The 18412-nt window shown below is 38.3% G+C and overlaps 1 protein-coding gene across 1 annotated transcript in view; it reads right to left on the reverse strand.

Annotated features, from left to right (window-relative positions):
* LOC120989893 (bifunctional heparan sulfate N-deacetylase/N-sulfotransferase 3-like) overlaps positions 1-13011 on the reverse strand; it is a 607584-nt gene extending 594573 nt beyond the window's left edge. Inside the window, exon 1 of the mRNA XM_040418281.1 lies at positions 12031-13011. Coding sequence (XP_040274215.1) covers positions 12031-13011 — 981 coding nt within the window. The remainder of the gene's footprint in view (positions 1-12030) is intronic.
* Positions 13012-18412: the final 5401 nt, after the last annotated feature.

Here is an 18412-nt window from a genome sequence, read left to right on the forward strand (position 1 = left end):
AATAAATGATGTTCTCACAATCTTTATTGTATCCATGTTACCTACAGAATAATATATTTTGGAACATAATAATATAAATTAACTAGAATAGAGCACAAAAGAATAGAATATATATATATTTTTTTACGTTTCAGTACTTTGGAACACTTCAATCAATGGTTAGCCTGGTATGGACAACAGTTCCAGCTGAAGATCAATGGCATAAATGAAATGTCCTGTATAGCCTTTTCAGTACTGAGCCACTTTTCACCTTAAATCCCAGGCCGATTTCTGCAAATCTGACATGTGTCACTTTATGTGGTGATAACTTTAAAACGCTTTGACTTATCCAGGCCCTTCTGAGACTGTTTTATCGTCACATATTGTACTTTATGACACTGGTAAAATGAAGTAAAAAAAATTCATTTTTATTTATAAAAAAATACCAAATTTACCAAAAATGCAAATTTCCAAGTTTCAATTTCTCTACTTTTATAATACATAGTAATACCTTCAAAAATAGTTATTACATTACATTCCCAATATGTCTACTTCATTTTTGGATCATTTTGGGAATGATATTTTATTTTTTGGGGATGTTACAAGGCTTAGAAGTTTAGAAGCAAATCTTGAAATTTTTACGAAATTTTCAAAAACCCAATTTTTAGGGACCAGTTCAGGTCTGAAGTCACTTTGCGAGGCTTACATAATAGAAACCACCCAAAAATGACCCCATTCTAGAAACTACACCCCTCAAGATAGTCAAAACTGATTTTACAAACGTCGTTAACCCTTTAGGTGTTCCACAAGAATGAATGGAAAATAGAGATACAATTTCCAAATTTCACTTTTTTGGCAGATTTTCCATTTTAATAATTTTTTTCCAGTTACAAAGCAAGATAACAGCCAAACCAAACTCAATATTTATGGCAATGATTCTGTAGTTTACAGAAACACCCCATATGTGGTCGTAAACCGCTGTCCGGGCACACAGCAGGGCGCAGAAGGTAAGGAATGCCATACGGTTTTTGGAAGGCAGGTTTTGCTGGACTGGTTTTTTGACACCATGTCCCATTTGAAGCCCCCTGATGCAACCCTAGAGTAGAAACTCCATAAAAGTGACCCCATCTAAGAAACTACACCCCTCAAGGTATTCAAAACTGATTTAACAAATGTCGTTAACCCTTTAGGTGTTCCATAAGAGTTATTGGCAAATGGAGATGAAATTTCAGAATTAAAATTTTTTGGCAAATTTTCCATTTTAACCCATTTTTCCCAGTAACAAAGCAAGGGTTAACAGCCAAACAAAACTCAATATTTATGGCCCTGATTCTGTAGTTTACAGAAACACCCCATATGTGGTCGTAAACCGCTGTACGGGCACACGGCAGGGCGCAGAAGGAAAGGAATGCAATACGGTTTTTGGAAGGCAGATTTTGCTGGACTGTTTTTTTTGACACCATGTCCCATTTGAAGCCCCCCTGATGCACCCCTAGAGTAGAAACTCCCAAAAAGTGACCCCATTTTAGAAACTACGGGATAGGGTGGCAGTTTTTTTGGTACTAGTTTAGGGTACATATGATTTTTTGTTGCTCTATATTACACTTTTTGTGAGGCAAGGTAACAAGAAATAGCTGTTTTGGCACCGTTTTTATTTTTTGTTATTTACAACATTCATCTGACAGGTTGGAACATGTGATATTTTTATAGACCAGGTTGTCACGGATGCGGCGATACTTAATATGTATATATATTTTTTATTTATGTAAGTTTTACACAATGATTTCTTTTTTGAAACAAAAAAAATCATGTTTTTGTGTTTCCACTGTCTGAGAGCCATAATTTTTTCAGTTTTTGGGCGATTACCTTGGGTAGGGTATGATTTTTGCGGGATGAGATGATGGTTTATTGGCACTATTTTGGGGTGCGTGTGACTTTTTGATCGCTTGCTATTATACTTTTTGTGATGTAAGGTGACAAAAAATTGCTTTTCTTACACTGTTTTTATTTTTATTTTTTACGGTATTCACCTGAAGGGTTAACTCATGTGATATTTTTATAGAGCAAGTTATTAAGGATGCTGCGATACCTAATATGTATACTTTTTTAAATTTATGTAAGTTCTACACAATGATTTCATTTTTGAAGCCAAAAAAAATCATTATTTAGTGTTTCCATAGACTGGGAGCCATAATTTTTTCAGTTTTTGGGCGATTACTTTGGGTAGGGTATTATTTTTGCGGGATGAGATGACGGTTTTATTGGCACTATTTTGGGGTGCATATGACTTTTTGATCGCTTGCTATTACACTTTTTGTTATGTAAGGTGACAAAAAATGGTTTATTTAGCACAGTTTTTATTTTTTATTTTTTAGGTCATGTGATATTTTTATAGAGCCGGTCGATACGGACGTGGCGATACCTAATATGTATACTTTTTTTTTATTTATGTAAGTTTTACACAATAATATCATTTTTGAAACAAACAAAAAAATCATGTTTTAGTGTCTCCATATTCTGAGAGCCATAGTTTATTCAGTTTTTGGGCGATTATCTTAGGTAGGGTCTCATTTTTTGCGGGATGAGATGACGGTTAGATTGGCACTATTTTGGGGTGCATATGACTTTTTTATCGCTTGCTATTACACTTTTTGTGATGTAAGGTGACAAAAAATGGTTTATTTAGCACAGTTTTTATTTTTTATGGTGTTCATCTGAGGGGTTAGGTCATGTGATATTTTTATAGAGCTGGTCGATACGGACGCGGCAATATCTAATATGTATACTTTTTTTTCCCCTATTCTTTTAACTTTACCAATTTTACCAATTTTTTAAACTTTATTTGGGGAAAATGACGTTTTTGTTTATTTTTACTTGAAAGTTTAAATTTTTGGGGGGGAAAATTTTTTTTTTTTACTTTTTTTTAACTAAATTTTTTGTCCCACTTTGGGACTTCAACTTTTGGGGGTCTAATCCCTTTTACAATGCATTCCAATACTTCTGTATTGGAATGCATTGGCTGTATGAGTAATACTGGGTGTATTACTCATACAGCTTCCGGCCTGTGAGATCCAGGGGGCTGGATCTCACAGGCTCGTCACCGGAAGGCAGCGCGATGCCTTCCTTTTTTTTTTTTTTTTTTTTTATTTAAATACAAAAGCAAAAAAGAAAAAAGGGGAAGCAGGAATATAATACACATCCAAATTCATCCTCAATTATATAATCATCACAGCGTACAAGCTAATAAGGTTCTGGCATATTACCTTAACTTGCCGGTCAAAACAAGCCTTTAAAAGATACCCAAAGTAAGTGCTTATATACCTCTCTCCATGGACAAACCCTACCCAATAACCCCCCCCCCACCCGCTCCCACCCACCCAGGCCGGGTCACGGCTGTCGCAAGTGCGGCGGGCAACTCCCGTCTTAGATCCAATCTGTTAGTTTATATACCAGTCTGCGGATATATTTTTGCGTGGGGGCCCTGAGATGTTTTAGGTTATCAGCACCACTCCAGCCACTTCCACTCACCCATATCCATTATTTCTCCCCTTTAACTTTAATATCCTCAAATTCTTTAACTCTGTGCATTAACTCTGTGCATTAATCTGTGCAATACTTCTGTATTGGAATGCATTGGCTGTATGAGTAATACTGTGTGTATTACTCATACAGCTTCCGGCCTGTGAGATCCAGGGGGCTGGATCTCACAGGCTCGTCACCGGAAGGCAGCGCGATGCCTTCCTTAGACATCGCGATGCCTTCCATGCCATCGGGTCCCCCCTACAGCCGCATGGGGACCCGATGGCATCGCCACCCGCTGCCCGCCGGATAAGGTAAAAGCCGCAAACCGCAGGTCTGAATTGACCTGCGGTTTGCGGCGACAGTCGACACGGGACCCCCCCCCCGGCGTTGTGACAGGATGCCTGCTGAATGATTTCAGCGGACATCCTGTTGCAATTAACCCGCGCCGCAATCGCGATTTAAAGTTAGGACGTACCGGTACGTCCTAAGTCCATAAGGGGTTAACAAACATTTTGAGAAATTCGCAATTTTCTAAATTTCTATTTCTCTGCTTTTAAAACAGATAGTTAATACTTTACATTTACCATATGTCTACTTCATGTTTGGATCATTTTATAAATGACATTTTCTTTTTTTGGGACATTAGAAGGCTTAGAAGTTTAGAAGCAAATCTTAAAACTTTCTAAAAATTTTCAAAACCCACTTTTTAAGGACCATTTCAGGTCTGAAGTCACTTTGTGAGGCTTATATAAAAGAAACCACCCATAATGGCCCCATTTTAGAAACTACACCCCTCAAGGTATTCAAAACTGATTTTACAAACTTTCTTAACCCTTTAGATGTTCCACAAGATTTAAAGGAAAATGTAGATGAAATGGATCAAAATTTTTTAATTTCACTTTTTTGGCAGATATTCCATTTTGATCCATTTTTCCCAGTAACAAATCAAGGGTTAACAACCAAACAAAACTCAATATTTTTTGCTCTGATTCGGTAGTTTTCAGAAACATCTCATATGTGGTCGTAAACTGCTGTAAGCCATATGGTTTTTGTAGGGCAGATTTCACTGGATAATTTTAAGTTGCCATGTCACATTTGAAGACCCCCTGATGCACCCCTAGAGTAGAAACTCCCAAAAAGTTACCCCATTTTGGAAAATACACCCTCAAGGTATTCAAAACTCATATTACAAACTTTGGTAACCCTTCAGTTGTTCCACAAAATTAAAGGAAAATGTAGATGAAATTTCGGAATTTCACTATTTTTGGGTACATATGATTTTTGGTTGCTCTATATTACACATTTTGTGAGGCAAGGCAACAAAAAATAGCTGTTTTGGCACCGTTTTTATTTTTTGTTATTTACAATGGTTATCTGACAGGTTAGATCATGTGCTATTTTTAAAGAACAGGTTGTTATGGATGCGACAGTACCAAATATGACAACTTTTTTTGTTGTTTGTTTCAGTTTTACATAATAAAACATTTTTAATAAAAAAAGATTTTTTTAGTGTCTCCATATTCTGAAAGCCATATTTTATTTATATTTTTTGGGCCACTGTCTTATGTAGGGGGGTCATTTTTTCAGTATGAGATGACGGTTTGATTGGCACAATTTTCGGGTGCATATTACTTTTTGATCGCTTGGCATCACACTTTTTGTGATGTAAAGTGACACCTGAGGGGTTAGGTCATATGATATTATTATAGAGCAGGTTCTTGCGGACGCGGTGATACATAATATGTATACTTTTTTATCTATTTATTTAAGTTTTACACAATAACAGCATTTTTAAAACAAAAAAAAAATCATGTTTTAGTGTCTCCATATTCTGAGAGCCATATTTTTTTTTTTGGGGTGATTGTCTTAGGTAGAGTCTTATTTTTTGCAGGATGAGATGACGGTTTGATTGGTATGATTTTGGGGTAAGTGTGACTTTTTATCGCTTGGTATTCAATTTTTTGTGATGTAAGGTGAAAAAAAAAATGGCTGTTTTGACAGCATTTTTATTTAATTTTTTTACAGTGTTCATCTGACCGGTTAGATCATGTGATATTTTTATAGAGCAGGTCGTTACGGACGTTACAATACCTAATATGTATGCTTTTTTATTTATTAAAGTTTTACACAATAATATAATTTTTGAATTCTGAGAGCTATAGCTTTTTTATTTGGGCGATTGACTTAAGTAGGGTACAATTTTTGTGGGATGAGATGATGATTTGAGTGGCACTATTTTGGGGTGCATATGACTTTTTGATCTCTTGCTATTACACTATTTGTGATGTAAGGTGCCAAAAATGGCTTTTTTGACACCGTTTTTATTTTTATCTTTACTGTGTTCACCTGAGGAGTTGGGTCATGTGTAGTGATGATCGAGCATGCTTGGCTAAACACCTGTTCGGCTCGAGCATCTCGATGCTCGGCACATGGTGGTACTTGGCCAATTACCACATGTGCTCAAGCGCCATGCTCGAGTCTCCTTCCCGCGCGTTTCTTAGCCAAAAACATACAGTAAGTACTGCCCTCACTGTAATGCCAGTAGCCATGTTGGCTACTGGCATTACAGTGATTGGCTGGCTGGAACACGTCATCGGGTGCTATATAGCATCCGATGACACATGTTCGGCTCATTTGTAGTCAGGGAGAGCTGAGCATAGGACGGGACAGATAGTGTAGGGAGTGTAATTCAATATTTTTTTGTACAAAAACGTTTCAGAGACCCAAAAGTCCTTGTAAGGACTATTGTGTGTGACAGCAGCAATATATGCTTGTAGTGCAACCTGCACTAAATTGCTCAGTATTAGAGAAAGCTGTGCTTAGGAAGGGACAGTGTAGGGAGTGTAATAGGAAGATTTTTATACAAAAAACTTTTCAGAGACCCAAAAGTCCTTTTAAGGACTATTGTGTGTGACAGCAGCAATAAATATTTTAAGCGCATCCTGTGCTAAATACCATGTAAAAGGCTGCTGCGGACAGTTAAATTATTTGCGCCATATCTTCTGTGTAGAGTGTGCGCATCCCTAAAATATCAGTGACATCTAGTGTACTTTTTACGTAGACGGTGTCTGCTGCGGACAGTTAAATTATCCGCGCCACATCTCCTGTTTAACGTGTGCGCATCCCTAAAATATCAGTGACATCCAGTGTACTTTTTCCATAGACAGTGTCCGCTGCGGACAGTTAAATTATCTGCGCCACATCTCCTGTGTAAAGAGTGCGCATCCAAAAAATATCTGTGGCGTCCAGTGTACTTTTTTCATAGACGGTGTCTGCTGCGATCAGTTAAATTATCCGTGCCACATCTCCAGTGTAAAGTGTACACATCCAAAAAATATCTGTGACATCCAGTGTACTTTTTCAAAAGACGGTGTCCGCTGCGGACAGTGAGATTATCTGCGCCACATCTCCAGTGTAAAGTGTTCGCATCCAAAAAATATCTGTGACATCCAGTGTATTTTTTTAATAGACGGTGTCTGCTGTGGACAGTGATCTTACCAGGGCAACATCTGCAGTGTAACGTGTGCGCTTCATAAATGTATCTGTGACATACAGTGTTATTTTTCCGTAGACGGTGTCCGCTTCTGACAGTGACCATAACAGGGCCACATCTTCAGTGTAACGTGTGCGCTTCCAAAAAATTTCTGTGACATACATTGTACTTTTTCAGTAGACGGTGCCCGCTTCTGACAGTGACCTTACCAGGGCCACATCTGCAATGTAAAGTGTGCGCTTCAAAAATGTATCTGTGACATACAATGTAATTTTTTCATAGACGGTGTCTGCTTCTGACAATGACCATGCCAGGGCCACATCTGCAGTGTAACGTGCGCGCTTCAAAAATTTATCTGTGACATACATTGTAATTTTTCCATAGACGATGTCCGCTTTTGACAGTGACCTTACCAGGGCCACATCTGTAGTGTAACATGTGCTCTTCAAAAATGTATCTGTGACATACAGTGTACTTTGTCAGCTTTGAAACCATACTCCCCCCGGAACCCAGACTTTGGTTTCCCAGAAGCAGCTCGGTGGGTCATGGGAATAACGCTGCCGGATCGCCGTTCGTCCTCGTATATGGTCGGAACTACGACGGTATCTGATCGTCTTCGAACCTCCGACTTTCGTTTTTGATTAATGAAAACATTCTTGGCAAATGCTTTCGCTTTGGTTCGTCTTGCGTAGGTCCAAGAATTTCACCTCTAGCGGCGCAATACGGATGCTCCCGGCCATCCCTCTTAATCATGGCCCCAGTTCCGAGAACCAACAAAATAGAACCGGAGTCCTATTCCATTATTCCTACCTGAAGTATTCAGGCGACCTGGCCTGCTTTGAACACTGTACATTTTTCCAATGGTCAGCGAAGCAGCAGGCACTCTCCCATAATTTTTTAAATAGTCAGCTCAGCAGCAGGCCCTCGCATATAATTTGTTAGAGCGTCAGATCACCTGCAGGCCCCCGCATATAATGTTTTAGAGGGTCAGCTCACCTGCAGGCCCTCACCTACAATCTTTTAGAGGGTCATCTCACCAGAAGGCCCTCACCTACAATCTACTACTGGGTCAGTTCACCTGCAGGCTCGTACCTAATTATACCTAATAGGTAATTTGCACGCATGCTGCCTTGCTTGGATGTGGTAGCCGTAGCCGTTTTTCAGGCTGCCTCTCCGGAATCTAACCATGATTCCTCCATTACCCATGGTCTACATGGTTTGGGCTGAAAATAACATCGAAAGTTGATAGGTCAGACATCCGAATCGGCCACAGGTTATTTAGAGTCACCAAAGTGGCGGCAGGCCCTCGCTTATAATGTTTTAGATGGTCAGATCAGCAGGCCTTTGCTCCAAATGTTTTTGAGGATCACCAGCAGGCCATCAATCGTAATTTTTCAAGGCTGTGTATGATGCCCTCCTTTATGTGCAACAAAGGGTGTATTGGAGTGCCGGTTCCTTGTAATTTTTGGCAGCCCTTTCACTTAGTGCACAGGCTTTATGAGTGTAGGAGTCCCACTACCTGAACAATTGTACCACAATGTGAATGAGGCCCTCCTTTATGTGATATACAGGTTGTATCGGAGTGCCTCTTCCTTGTAATTTTTGGCAGCACTTGAACTTTATATACAAGTAAATATACAGGAAAGAATGTTTCCTAACAATTTTTCCTCTAAAATCGATTTTATCTTCGGTTTGGTGTGTATTATTGTCAGTCTGTAAAAGTGGCGTACTACTCAGACAACATCGTTCCCAGCAGCGACCTGGGAGTACAAGATGCATCCAGACATCCTCCCCATGCTGTTCCTGAAACATTTTGGTGGTGTTTCCATCAATTTCTGACCTTTTCCTATGAACCAGACACCCTCCCCTCTTCAGAGCAAGGGGTGCCTGGTTTAATGCTCGGGTTCTCCCATTGACTTCTATTATACTCGGGTGCTCAGTTTATGAAACAAAAAAAATCATGTTTTAGTGTCTCCATAGTCTGAGAGCCATAGTTTTTTATATTTTTTGGGCAATTGTCTTAGGTAGGGGTTGAAATTTTGCGGGGATGAGGTGCCGGTTAGATTGGTACTATTTTGGGGGGCATATGCCTTTTTGATCGCTTGGTGTTGCACTTTTAGTGATGTAAGGTGACAAATTTTTTTTTTTTTTACCAAGGTTTTAATTTTTTATTTAAATTTTTTTTAACGATGTTCACCTGAGGGGATTAGGTCATGTCGGTCGATAATGATGTGGCGATACCTAATATGCCTACTTATCTTTTTTTCTCTATTTTTTACAATTTTCTTAAATTTATTTTGTGAAAAGGACACTTTTTTTACTTGAAACTTTTAATTTTTTTTGTAACAATTTATTTTTTTTACTTCTTTTTTAACTTTATTTTTTTGTCCTACTCTGGGACTTCAACTTTTGGGGGTCTGATACCTTTACAATGCATCACAATACTTCTGTGTAATACTTAGTATTACACACTGTAATACTCTTCAGGTTGCTTGCCTGTGAGATACAGGGGGCTGGATCTCAAAGGCTGTCATGGAAGGATAGAAGCTCCCTCCCTCTCCACATATCGCAAGTGCCGCGGTCAGCGCTGACCACGGCACATCTAGGGTTAATGCGCCAGCATCTGTGTTTTCACCAATGACGGTGCCTACAGCAGGGGTCCTGCTATCAGTGACTGCCGGATCCCTGCCGATGATCGGGCAAGCGTAGCTCCTACACCCGCCAGATCAGAGCGCCGTAGCTGTATGGCGCTGGGATTTCAGACCCGGATATCAGCACTGTACATGTGCAATGCTGTTATCCTACGGGATGGACTTAACCTAACTTATTTATATGCCTGCCAGCTTTACTTTCTGCAATTTGCTCTAAGATGAATTGAAGACTGTCTCATCTCAAAGATCCATTGCCGCTTGATCTCTTAAGCTGGCCATACATGAGATGGCATTGAGTTTACAGTCACCTCCATTGACTCCATTATACATATGCACTCTTAACTGAGTATGCATGTGTATTTTATTGGGAAAAAAGGAGCAGACATAGTGAAATCCAACATGCCCAATACTTCTTGCAGCAGACATCTTGAGACTATTAGGATCCTTCGGTACACATCGTATTGTGTAAAAAATCAGCACGTTCATCTGACTTTTATATAATTTATATGGCCAGGATGTTTTACTTAAATCCTATTGATTATATACTCCTTACTTTAACTTTTTTGTCTGTAAGGCTAAGGCTTTTAACTGCCAGAAATTCATAAATAAAGCACTAAAATATGAAATAATAAATAAGGTTCCTTCTAACATAGCATGCATTCAGGAGCCAAGCAAGCACTATACTATATATGTCAATACACTCTATGTAAAAAAGAATTGGGACACAGCTCTTAGTCATTAAATTCAGGTATTTCATTCAATCCCATTGCCACAGGTGTAGAAAATCCAGCACCTAGTTATGCAGTCTGCCTTTATAAACATGTGGGAAAGAATGGGTTGTTCTAAAGAGCTCAGTGAATTCTAACATGGTACTGTAATAAGTATTGATGAGCGGCATAGGCAATATTAAAATTCCCGATATTTTGCGAATTTTCTGGCCGAATATTCATCATAAATTCGCAAATTCGATAATTTGTGATCTCAAGTCATTGTTTACTTGATTGCGAAAATCGGCAATGTAATATGTTCGCGATTAGAATATTCAACACTATTCGCAAAGTGGCGATATTCGCAATTAAAACTCGCAATTCGAATATTCGCACTCAACACTAGTAATAAGATGTCACCATTGTAACACGTTAGTTTGTGACATTTCTTCTCTCCTAGATATTCTATAATTAACTGAGTGGTATTATTGTAAAATGGAAGCATTTAGGAACCACAGCAACTCAGCCATTAAGTAGCAGATCACACAAAGTTACAGAGTGGGGTTTCTAAGTGCTAAGGTACAAAGTGCATAAAAGTCGACTGTGCTCTACTGACTCACTAACTTCAGAGTTCCAAGCCTCCTGTGCCATTAACAACAGTACAAAAACAGTACGCCATGGGTGTTTATGGCATAAGTTTCCATAGCCTAGCAGCTGCAGGAAAGACTTACATCACCAAGCACAATCGTAACATGGAGTGGTGTAAAGCAACCCTGGACTCTGGATCAGTGGAAACATGTTATGTAGAGTTAAGATTCCCACTTCTCTATCTGGAAGTCTGATGGATGAGTCTGGGTTTGGCAAATCCAAGAGAATGTTAACTGCCTGACTGCAGGAACAAGAATGAAGATTGTGAGTCAGGCTTTCTCGTGTTATATTAGTGTTTGACCTCACAAATGGTCTTCTGGAGGAATGAGTAAATATCCCCACAGACACACTCCAAAATGTTGTAGAAAGGCGTCTTATGGGAAGGAACCTATGGATTTTGAATGGGATGTCAGAAAAGCTCCCGTAGACTTACTTTTGTTTATGTGTGTATATATATTTATATATACAGCACATGACTTACATTTACAGTTCATAATCCTTATTTTTGTTTAGCTACATTTCAAGTAAATATAAATGTATTCCACAAGTAAGCTAGGGATGAAGACATCAGCTTATTAGGAAACTGGATTTTAGCCAGCCAAGGCTAAAGTATAGTTCCATGTTTCATTGTTCCTCCTTGTTAAATAGGGCAAGTTGGCTGACTAATAAGCAATAATCAAACAAGCACATTTACACATTTGTCTTTTTATATTTCACAATGTTAAATATTATATTTCAGACTGCAAATACTATAATAAGTCACCTATGGAAACAGCATCACTTCCTGCATTTTAAAGCAAGAGTTTGGAAAATTCCTAATATAATAAATTATACCGTTTTTGATTCAGATATTTGCATAATTCAGCACAATTGGAATAGTTAGATAATTGTATTATTATTTTATAAAATATTGTGACTGCAGTTATGTAATGCCCTATCTATGCATCTTTTTTTACAATAGAAAATAAAAATGTAACATAATGTAAATTAATTCCATGTACAAGATGTCCAGATATGGCCTCAGACTTACCTTGACATCATTGCTGTTCATTCTAGTTCCTTCTTTGCCTACAAAAATGTCATCTATGTCCACAAGAATAAAGCGCTCCAGGGACAGGGTTAATTTCTTCTCAGAAAGATAAGATAAAGCATCCACAAAAATAAGCTTGTGCAACCAAAAGTTCAAATTATTGCCAAAGAAAACTCTTTGAATACCATCATGAAGACCCAAATCATGAATAACTGTGGCAAATAAGGACATTTTGGACAGTTGTGGTGGTGCACCAACAGGCATCTTTATTTTTGAAAAAACAATGGGTTGGTAAAGTGAGTTGTTAACCTCAAAGAGAGTCCATTCGTTTCCAAGTAAAGGACTTTTAGCTGTTTTGGAAGGCTTTGTTATATGAAGTAAAGGTGTGCTTGGATTAATACAAAAGTTTTTGACTGCCATATTACTATGAATCAGAAATGGGAAGCCCTTAGGATAAAAATTTTGAATACTGTTTTCTGTGCCTTTAAGAAAACCGATAATGTTAACGCCATACTGAAGACAGTATTTATCCAGAAGTTCCTTATTCCATATGTCCATGTTTGTGTACTTCATAAAATTTTCATATATGATAAGTGCATATTTTCCAACATGGTTTTCTGTAAGTGGTGGAAGATCACCTTTTCCAGGAGCTATTTCAGCATGGAACTTAAATCGAATGGATTCTAAAATACTAATAATGTCCTGTCCTAGCTGAGAATACTGGCTCTCTATAAAAACCAAAATAACAGGTTCCATTTTAAAAGAAAAAGATGGTTTTCCCATTCTCTGTTCAAAGAGTTTATAAGGCAGAGATTCGATATCTCCACATTCTATTTCCATCGTCGCTTCAGAAATTTCATTGTCCTGCTTATATCCTGTGTATAAATAATAGGCAGAAATGAGAATGCTTACCATGCAAAAAGTGGCAAGCAGAAGGATTGTCCTTTGAAAATGTCTGTGAAATTTCATGATATAACTCATCTTGCTAATTGTTGCAAAGAGTTTCAGAGATCAAACAGGATTTAGTATCTCATTTCAGTCCAGTCAAATCATTTATGTAACCATTGCAGCACATCTGTCGCTTCCAAAAACACTTCAGAGAACGCGAAAACTGGAAGACAGAAAAAAAATATGCACCATTTTATTTGTACAGTTTTATGTGTTGCTTACAACAAGCTTCACTTCCTGACATATTTGCCCGTTTGTAGGTTTATAAAATATGCATTCGATTTTACATATTGAGCATGCTGTCGTAAAGCTGTGACAGCTGTGTTGTCCTGAATCAAATGAAACTAGTGGATCTCAAGTCACCTGCAGGCTACATTATAAAAACATTGTTTGAACAGTAACTGGAATAAAAGGAGTTCAGCACTTGAGTTAAATACAAGTAAAAATCCATCACTTTATTCAATCAAAAGATAAAACAATCAACACATCAGAACCCTTTGACTGAATAAAGCAATAGATTTTAGCGTGGATTTAAATCAAGTGCTTGACTCCTTTTATTTCTGATATTGTGTGGCACTTTCTCCAGTCATCTGAGCATGTGGAGATTTTCCTATTTCTAGGACAGGTAAGCTGAAAATACTGGTTTGTTACTTAATAACTGCCCTACCTTAAATTTTGACATGTCATAGAGACATGTTAGGACTTTTGATCAGTGGGAGTCGTGGTCCTGAAATGAAGGGGAAGAAGCACTCAGTTGACCTTTAGCTGTGGTCAGCACTTCTGAAGACTGGCTCAAAGAAGTCTATGAACACTATTACAAGCATGCGACAGTAGATCGTGTAATGCTGCTTTGCATGCTAAAATATACTACACCTTTGCTGTTGTTTTGTGAATACTTTCTATTTAATACTATGACACATAAAATAGTAAATTATTAGTAAATAAAATGAGAATGCTCGGACTGGGAGAAATGTCTGTATGTGGGTAAGTAACTGGCTCAATGATAGAAAACAGAGGGTGGTTATTAACGGTACATACTCAGATTGGGTCACTGTCACTAGTGGGGTACCTCAGGGGTCAGTATTGGGCCCTATCCTCTTCAATATATTTATTAATGATCTTGTAGAAGGCTTGCATAGTAAAATATACATTTTTGCAGATGACACTAAACTGTGTAAAGTAATTAACACGGAAGAGGACAATATACAGCTACAGATGGATCTGGATAGATTGGAGGCTTGGGCAGAAGTGGCAGATGAGGTTTAACTCTGACAAATGTAAAGTTATGCACATGGGAAGGGAAAACCATATTTACCAACATTTCAGGAACGCCCCAAACCCACCCCAAAACACCCACATCACAATAGCATACTATGTATACTATGGATAATACTTCTTTATGGAAACATTGAACATCTTGCACTAAATGAGCAGTTTAATAATCTTTATTGAAAAGTTATGTTATTGGGTTTGTATAGCTTGGAAAACGACTTAGCAAAGAAAAGATGCCCTAAAGATGACGACCTCCATGGTTAGCTATTACTGTAAGAAGCCACTAGTAAGTCCTGAAATCTCTGCAGTAGAAATTATGTTCTATACAAAGGATATTAAAATGACTAGTTGGCCCAAGAAATGGCTGAACAAGCCAGGTCCTCCAGAAGGAGAACCACTCCTTGGGATTTCCCTATGCCCTAATTAGGCATATAATTAGTTGCTCCCGAAACACTGATGATGAACTTCTATACAATATACAATATTAGTGCCTTACTAGTAAATTCAGCCCCTGTATGTGTCCTGTATTGAGGAGTTAAGAAGAAACAACATTTGACTGAGGGAGGGACAGTGGAGCAAGAAGAAAGGGGAAGGTTGGAGGGGGAAAATAACAGAGAGGGATCTAAATGTAAGTTTTGTGCTTGTACCCTTAATGCTACAGTATGCCAGGTGCACATGACCTGCCTACTAAAAGAGCAATGACGATTGACATGGAAAATGGTGTACTCATGAATCAAAATTTTCAAAGCTTTATTCCTGAGGTCAGGAAAAACAAAGATACCTTACGCTTGGGCAGTTAAAGTGCAGAATTAACTGGTACATAAAGCCAGTCCGCAAGTGTTACTGTAAAGATGATGTAACCACTTAAATGTTAATCTACAGATGCATTTCAAGAATGTAATTCTTATTTTTATTACATATCTATTAGATACATATATTTACATGGTATGGTTGGGAAAAGATATAGGTAGGGATGATTTCGTGTTAAAGTGCTCTACCCTGCACACAATTCTAGTGTTGAGCAGTGTGCTTCAGATCATAGATCCAAAGTCGCTTTGTTTAAAACTTCATTTGAATGCTCTATGGAGACCCCTCTCCATACAGCATTCAAATGTATAGGCTTTGCAGAAGTGAAATTCGCTATGTCCGAAGTCTCGCGATACTTCGTTGAATAACTTCAATTGTTCAACTTGAAAACAATTTTAAAACTGGAATCCGAAGTCAGCTTTGGTACAGAGGTACCGACTGGTCTCCGTGTGAAGAATCGGATCTATGATCCCAAGTGTGCTTCGCTCAACCTTACTCAATTCACTGATTTTAGAGTCTGAACAATGGCATTTCCAAATTCTCTTTCTCAGTCTATGAAATACAAAACACCCTAGGCCCAAATGGAAGACGTGTATGGTTTTTGGATTGTAAGAGAAAATAAGTAGGGTGAATATTGTTAAGTAGTGGGAAAATAACGCAGATGTCTTGGGCGGTTTCACAGTTGTGATGTGTTAACAATTCTAATCGGTATCTAAATCAGGAGAAACTATTCTACAGGGAGTGCAGAATTATTAGGCAAATGAGTATTTTGACCACATCATCCTCTTTATGCATGTTGTCTTACTCCAAGCTGTATAGGCTCGAAAGCCTACTACCAATTAAGCATATTAGGTGATGTGCATCTCTGTAATGAGAAGGGGTGTGGTCTAATGACATCAACACCCTATATTAGGTGTGCATAATTATTAGGCAACTACCTTTCCTTTGGCAAAATGGGTCAAAAGAAGGACTTGACAGGCTCAGAAAAGTCAAAAATAGTGAGATATCGTGCAGAGGGATGCAGCACTCTTAAAATTGCAAAGCTTCTGAAGCGTGATCATCGAACAATCAAGCGTTTCATTCAAAATAGTCAACAGGGTCGCAAGAAGCGTGTGGGAAAACCAAGGCGCAAAATAACTGCCCATGAACTGAGAAAAGTCAAGCGTGCAGCTGCCAAGATGCCACTTGCCACCAGTTTGGCCATATTTCAGAGCTGCAACATCACTGGAGTGCCCAAAAGCACAAGGTGTGCAATACTCAGAGACATGGCCAAGGTAAGAAAGGCTGAAAGACGACCACCACTGAACAAGACACACAAGCTGAAACATCAAGACTGGGCCAAGAAATATCTCAAGACTGATTTTTCTAAGGTTTTATGGACTGATGAAATGAGAGTGAGTCTTGATGGGCCAGATGGATGGGCCCGTGGCTGGATTGGTAAAGGGCAGAGAGCTCCAGTCCGACTCAGATGCCAGCAAGGTGGAGGTGGAGTACTGGTTTGGGCTGGTATCATCAAAGATGAGCTTGTGGGGCCTTTTCGGGTTGAGGATGGAGTCAAGCTCAACTCCCAGTCCTACTGCCAGTTTCTGGAAGACACCTTCTTCAAGCAGTGGTACAGGAAGAAGTCTGCATCCTTCAAGAAAAACATGATTTTCATGCAGGACAATGCTCCATCACACGCGTCCAAGTACTCACAGCGTGGCTGGCAAGAAAGGGTATAAAATAAGAAAATCTAATGACATGGCCTCCTTGTTCACCTGATCTGAACCCCATTGAGAACCTGTGGTCCATCATCAAATGTGAGATTTACAAGGAGGGAAAACAGTACACCTCTCTGAACAGTGTCTGGGAGGCTGTGGTTGCTGCTGCACGCAATGTTGATGGTGAACAGATCAAAACACTGACAGAATCCATGGATGGCAGGCTTTTGAGTGTCCTTGCAAAGAAAGGTGGCTATATTGGTCACTGATTTGTTTTTGTTCTGTTTTTGAATGTCAGAAATGTATATTTGTGAATGTTGAGATGTTATATTGGTTTCACTGGTAAAAATAAATAATTGAAATGGGTATATATTTGTGTTTTGTTAAGTTGCCTAATAATTATGCACAGTAATAGTCACCTGCACACACAGATATCCCCCTAAAATAGCTAAAACTAAAAACAAACTAAAAACTACTTCCAAAAATATTCAGCTTTGATATTAATGAGTTTTTTGGGTTCATTGAGAACATTTTTGTTGTTTAATAATAAAATTAATTTTCAAAAATACAACTTGCCTAATAATTCTGCACTCCCTGTATTACAAATTAAAACAGGAAACTATAATGATCCTAAAAGGAACATGTGAAGATAGTAATAATACCATTATTAAAACAGATGCTATATTATTTTAAAGAGCAAACAGGAACAACACCTCATACTCATAGGGCAAGATGCCTGTAACAGGATCAGATCTATACTAGGGTTAAAGGAGACCAGCTGTGTATGGATACTTAGTGACAATATGGCAAATACTTAGTGACAATATGGCAAAGTAATATGCAAAGAGGTATCTATCAGGATAGAGAACCATCTCACTGCCCCACCTTCTGGAAGTGGCTCCTTATGAGTCAAAGTCCAAATTTTTACCAAGCCTTGAGACATAAGAGAGAATTTCCAAGCCAAATACCCATCCACAGACAGCTGTTTTGGGTTGCATGTCCCTCATCAATACAGAGTAGAATATTAGTATAGAATTGACACTTTTCAGGGTTAAACCAGGAGAAAAACTATATCTATGGTGAAAACAGTAAAACAAATGACTATATACATACTGTACAGCATACTCTCAAGCAGCATCACCCCCTTTTTTCTAATATTTAATTAAAAAGTGAACTCAATTTAAATTTACTAATCAATATTTGCCAGAATTCGGGCAAAATTTGCTTAAAAAAACTGCCATACATCATTTTCTCCACAACAATATTTATTTTGTTTTAGACACTTGTTTTCAACTTGTCCAATGAGGGGGCATGGCTTACAGGAAATGACTAATAGGTGATATAAATTTAGACTAGACATTCTAAAAGTGCACCAGATTTATCATCCAGTACAGTCAGGTCCATAAATATTGGGACATCAACACAATTCTAACATTTTTGGCTCTATACACTACCACAATGGATTTAAAATGAAACGAACAAGATGTGCTTTAACTGCAGACTGTCAGCTTTAATTTGAGGGTATTTACATACAAATCAGGTGAACGGTGTAGGAATTACAACAGTTTGCATATGTGCCTCCCACTTGTTAAGAGACCAAAAGTAATGGAACATAATAATACTCACAAATCAAACTTTCAATTTTTAATACTTGG

This window comes from Bufo bufo, chromosome 2 (assembly GCF_905171765.1).
Source record: "Bufo bufo chromosome 2, aBufBuf1.1, whole genome shotgun sequence".
In the NCBI taxonomy this organism is placed as follows: Eukaryota; Metazoa; Chordata; class Amphibia; order Anura; family Bufonidae; genus Bufo; species Bufo bufo.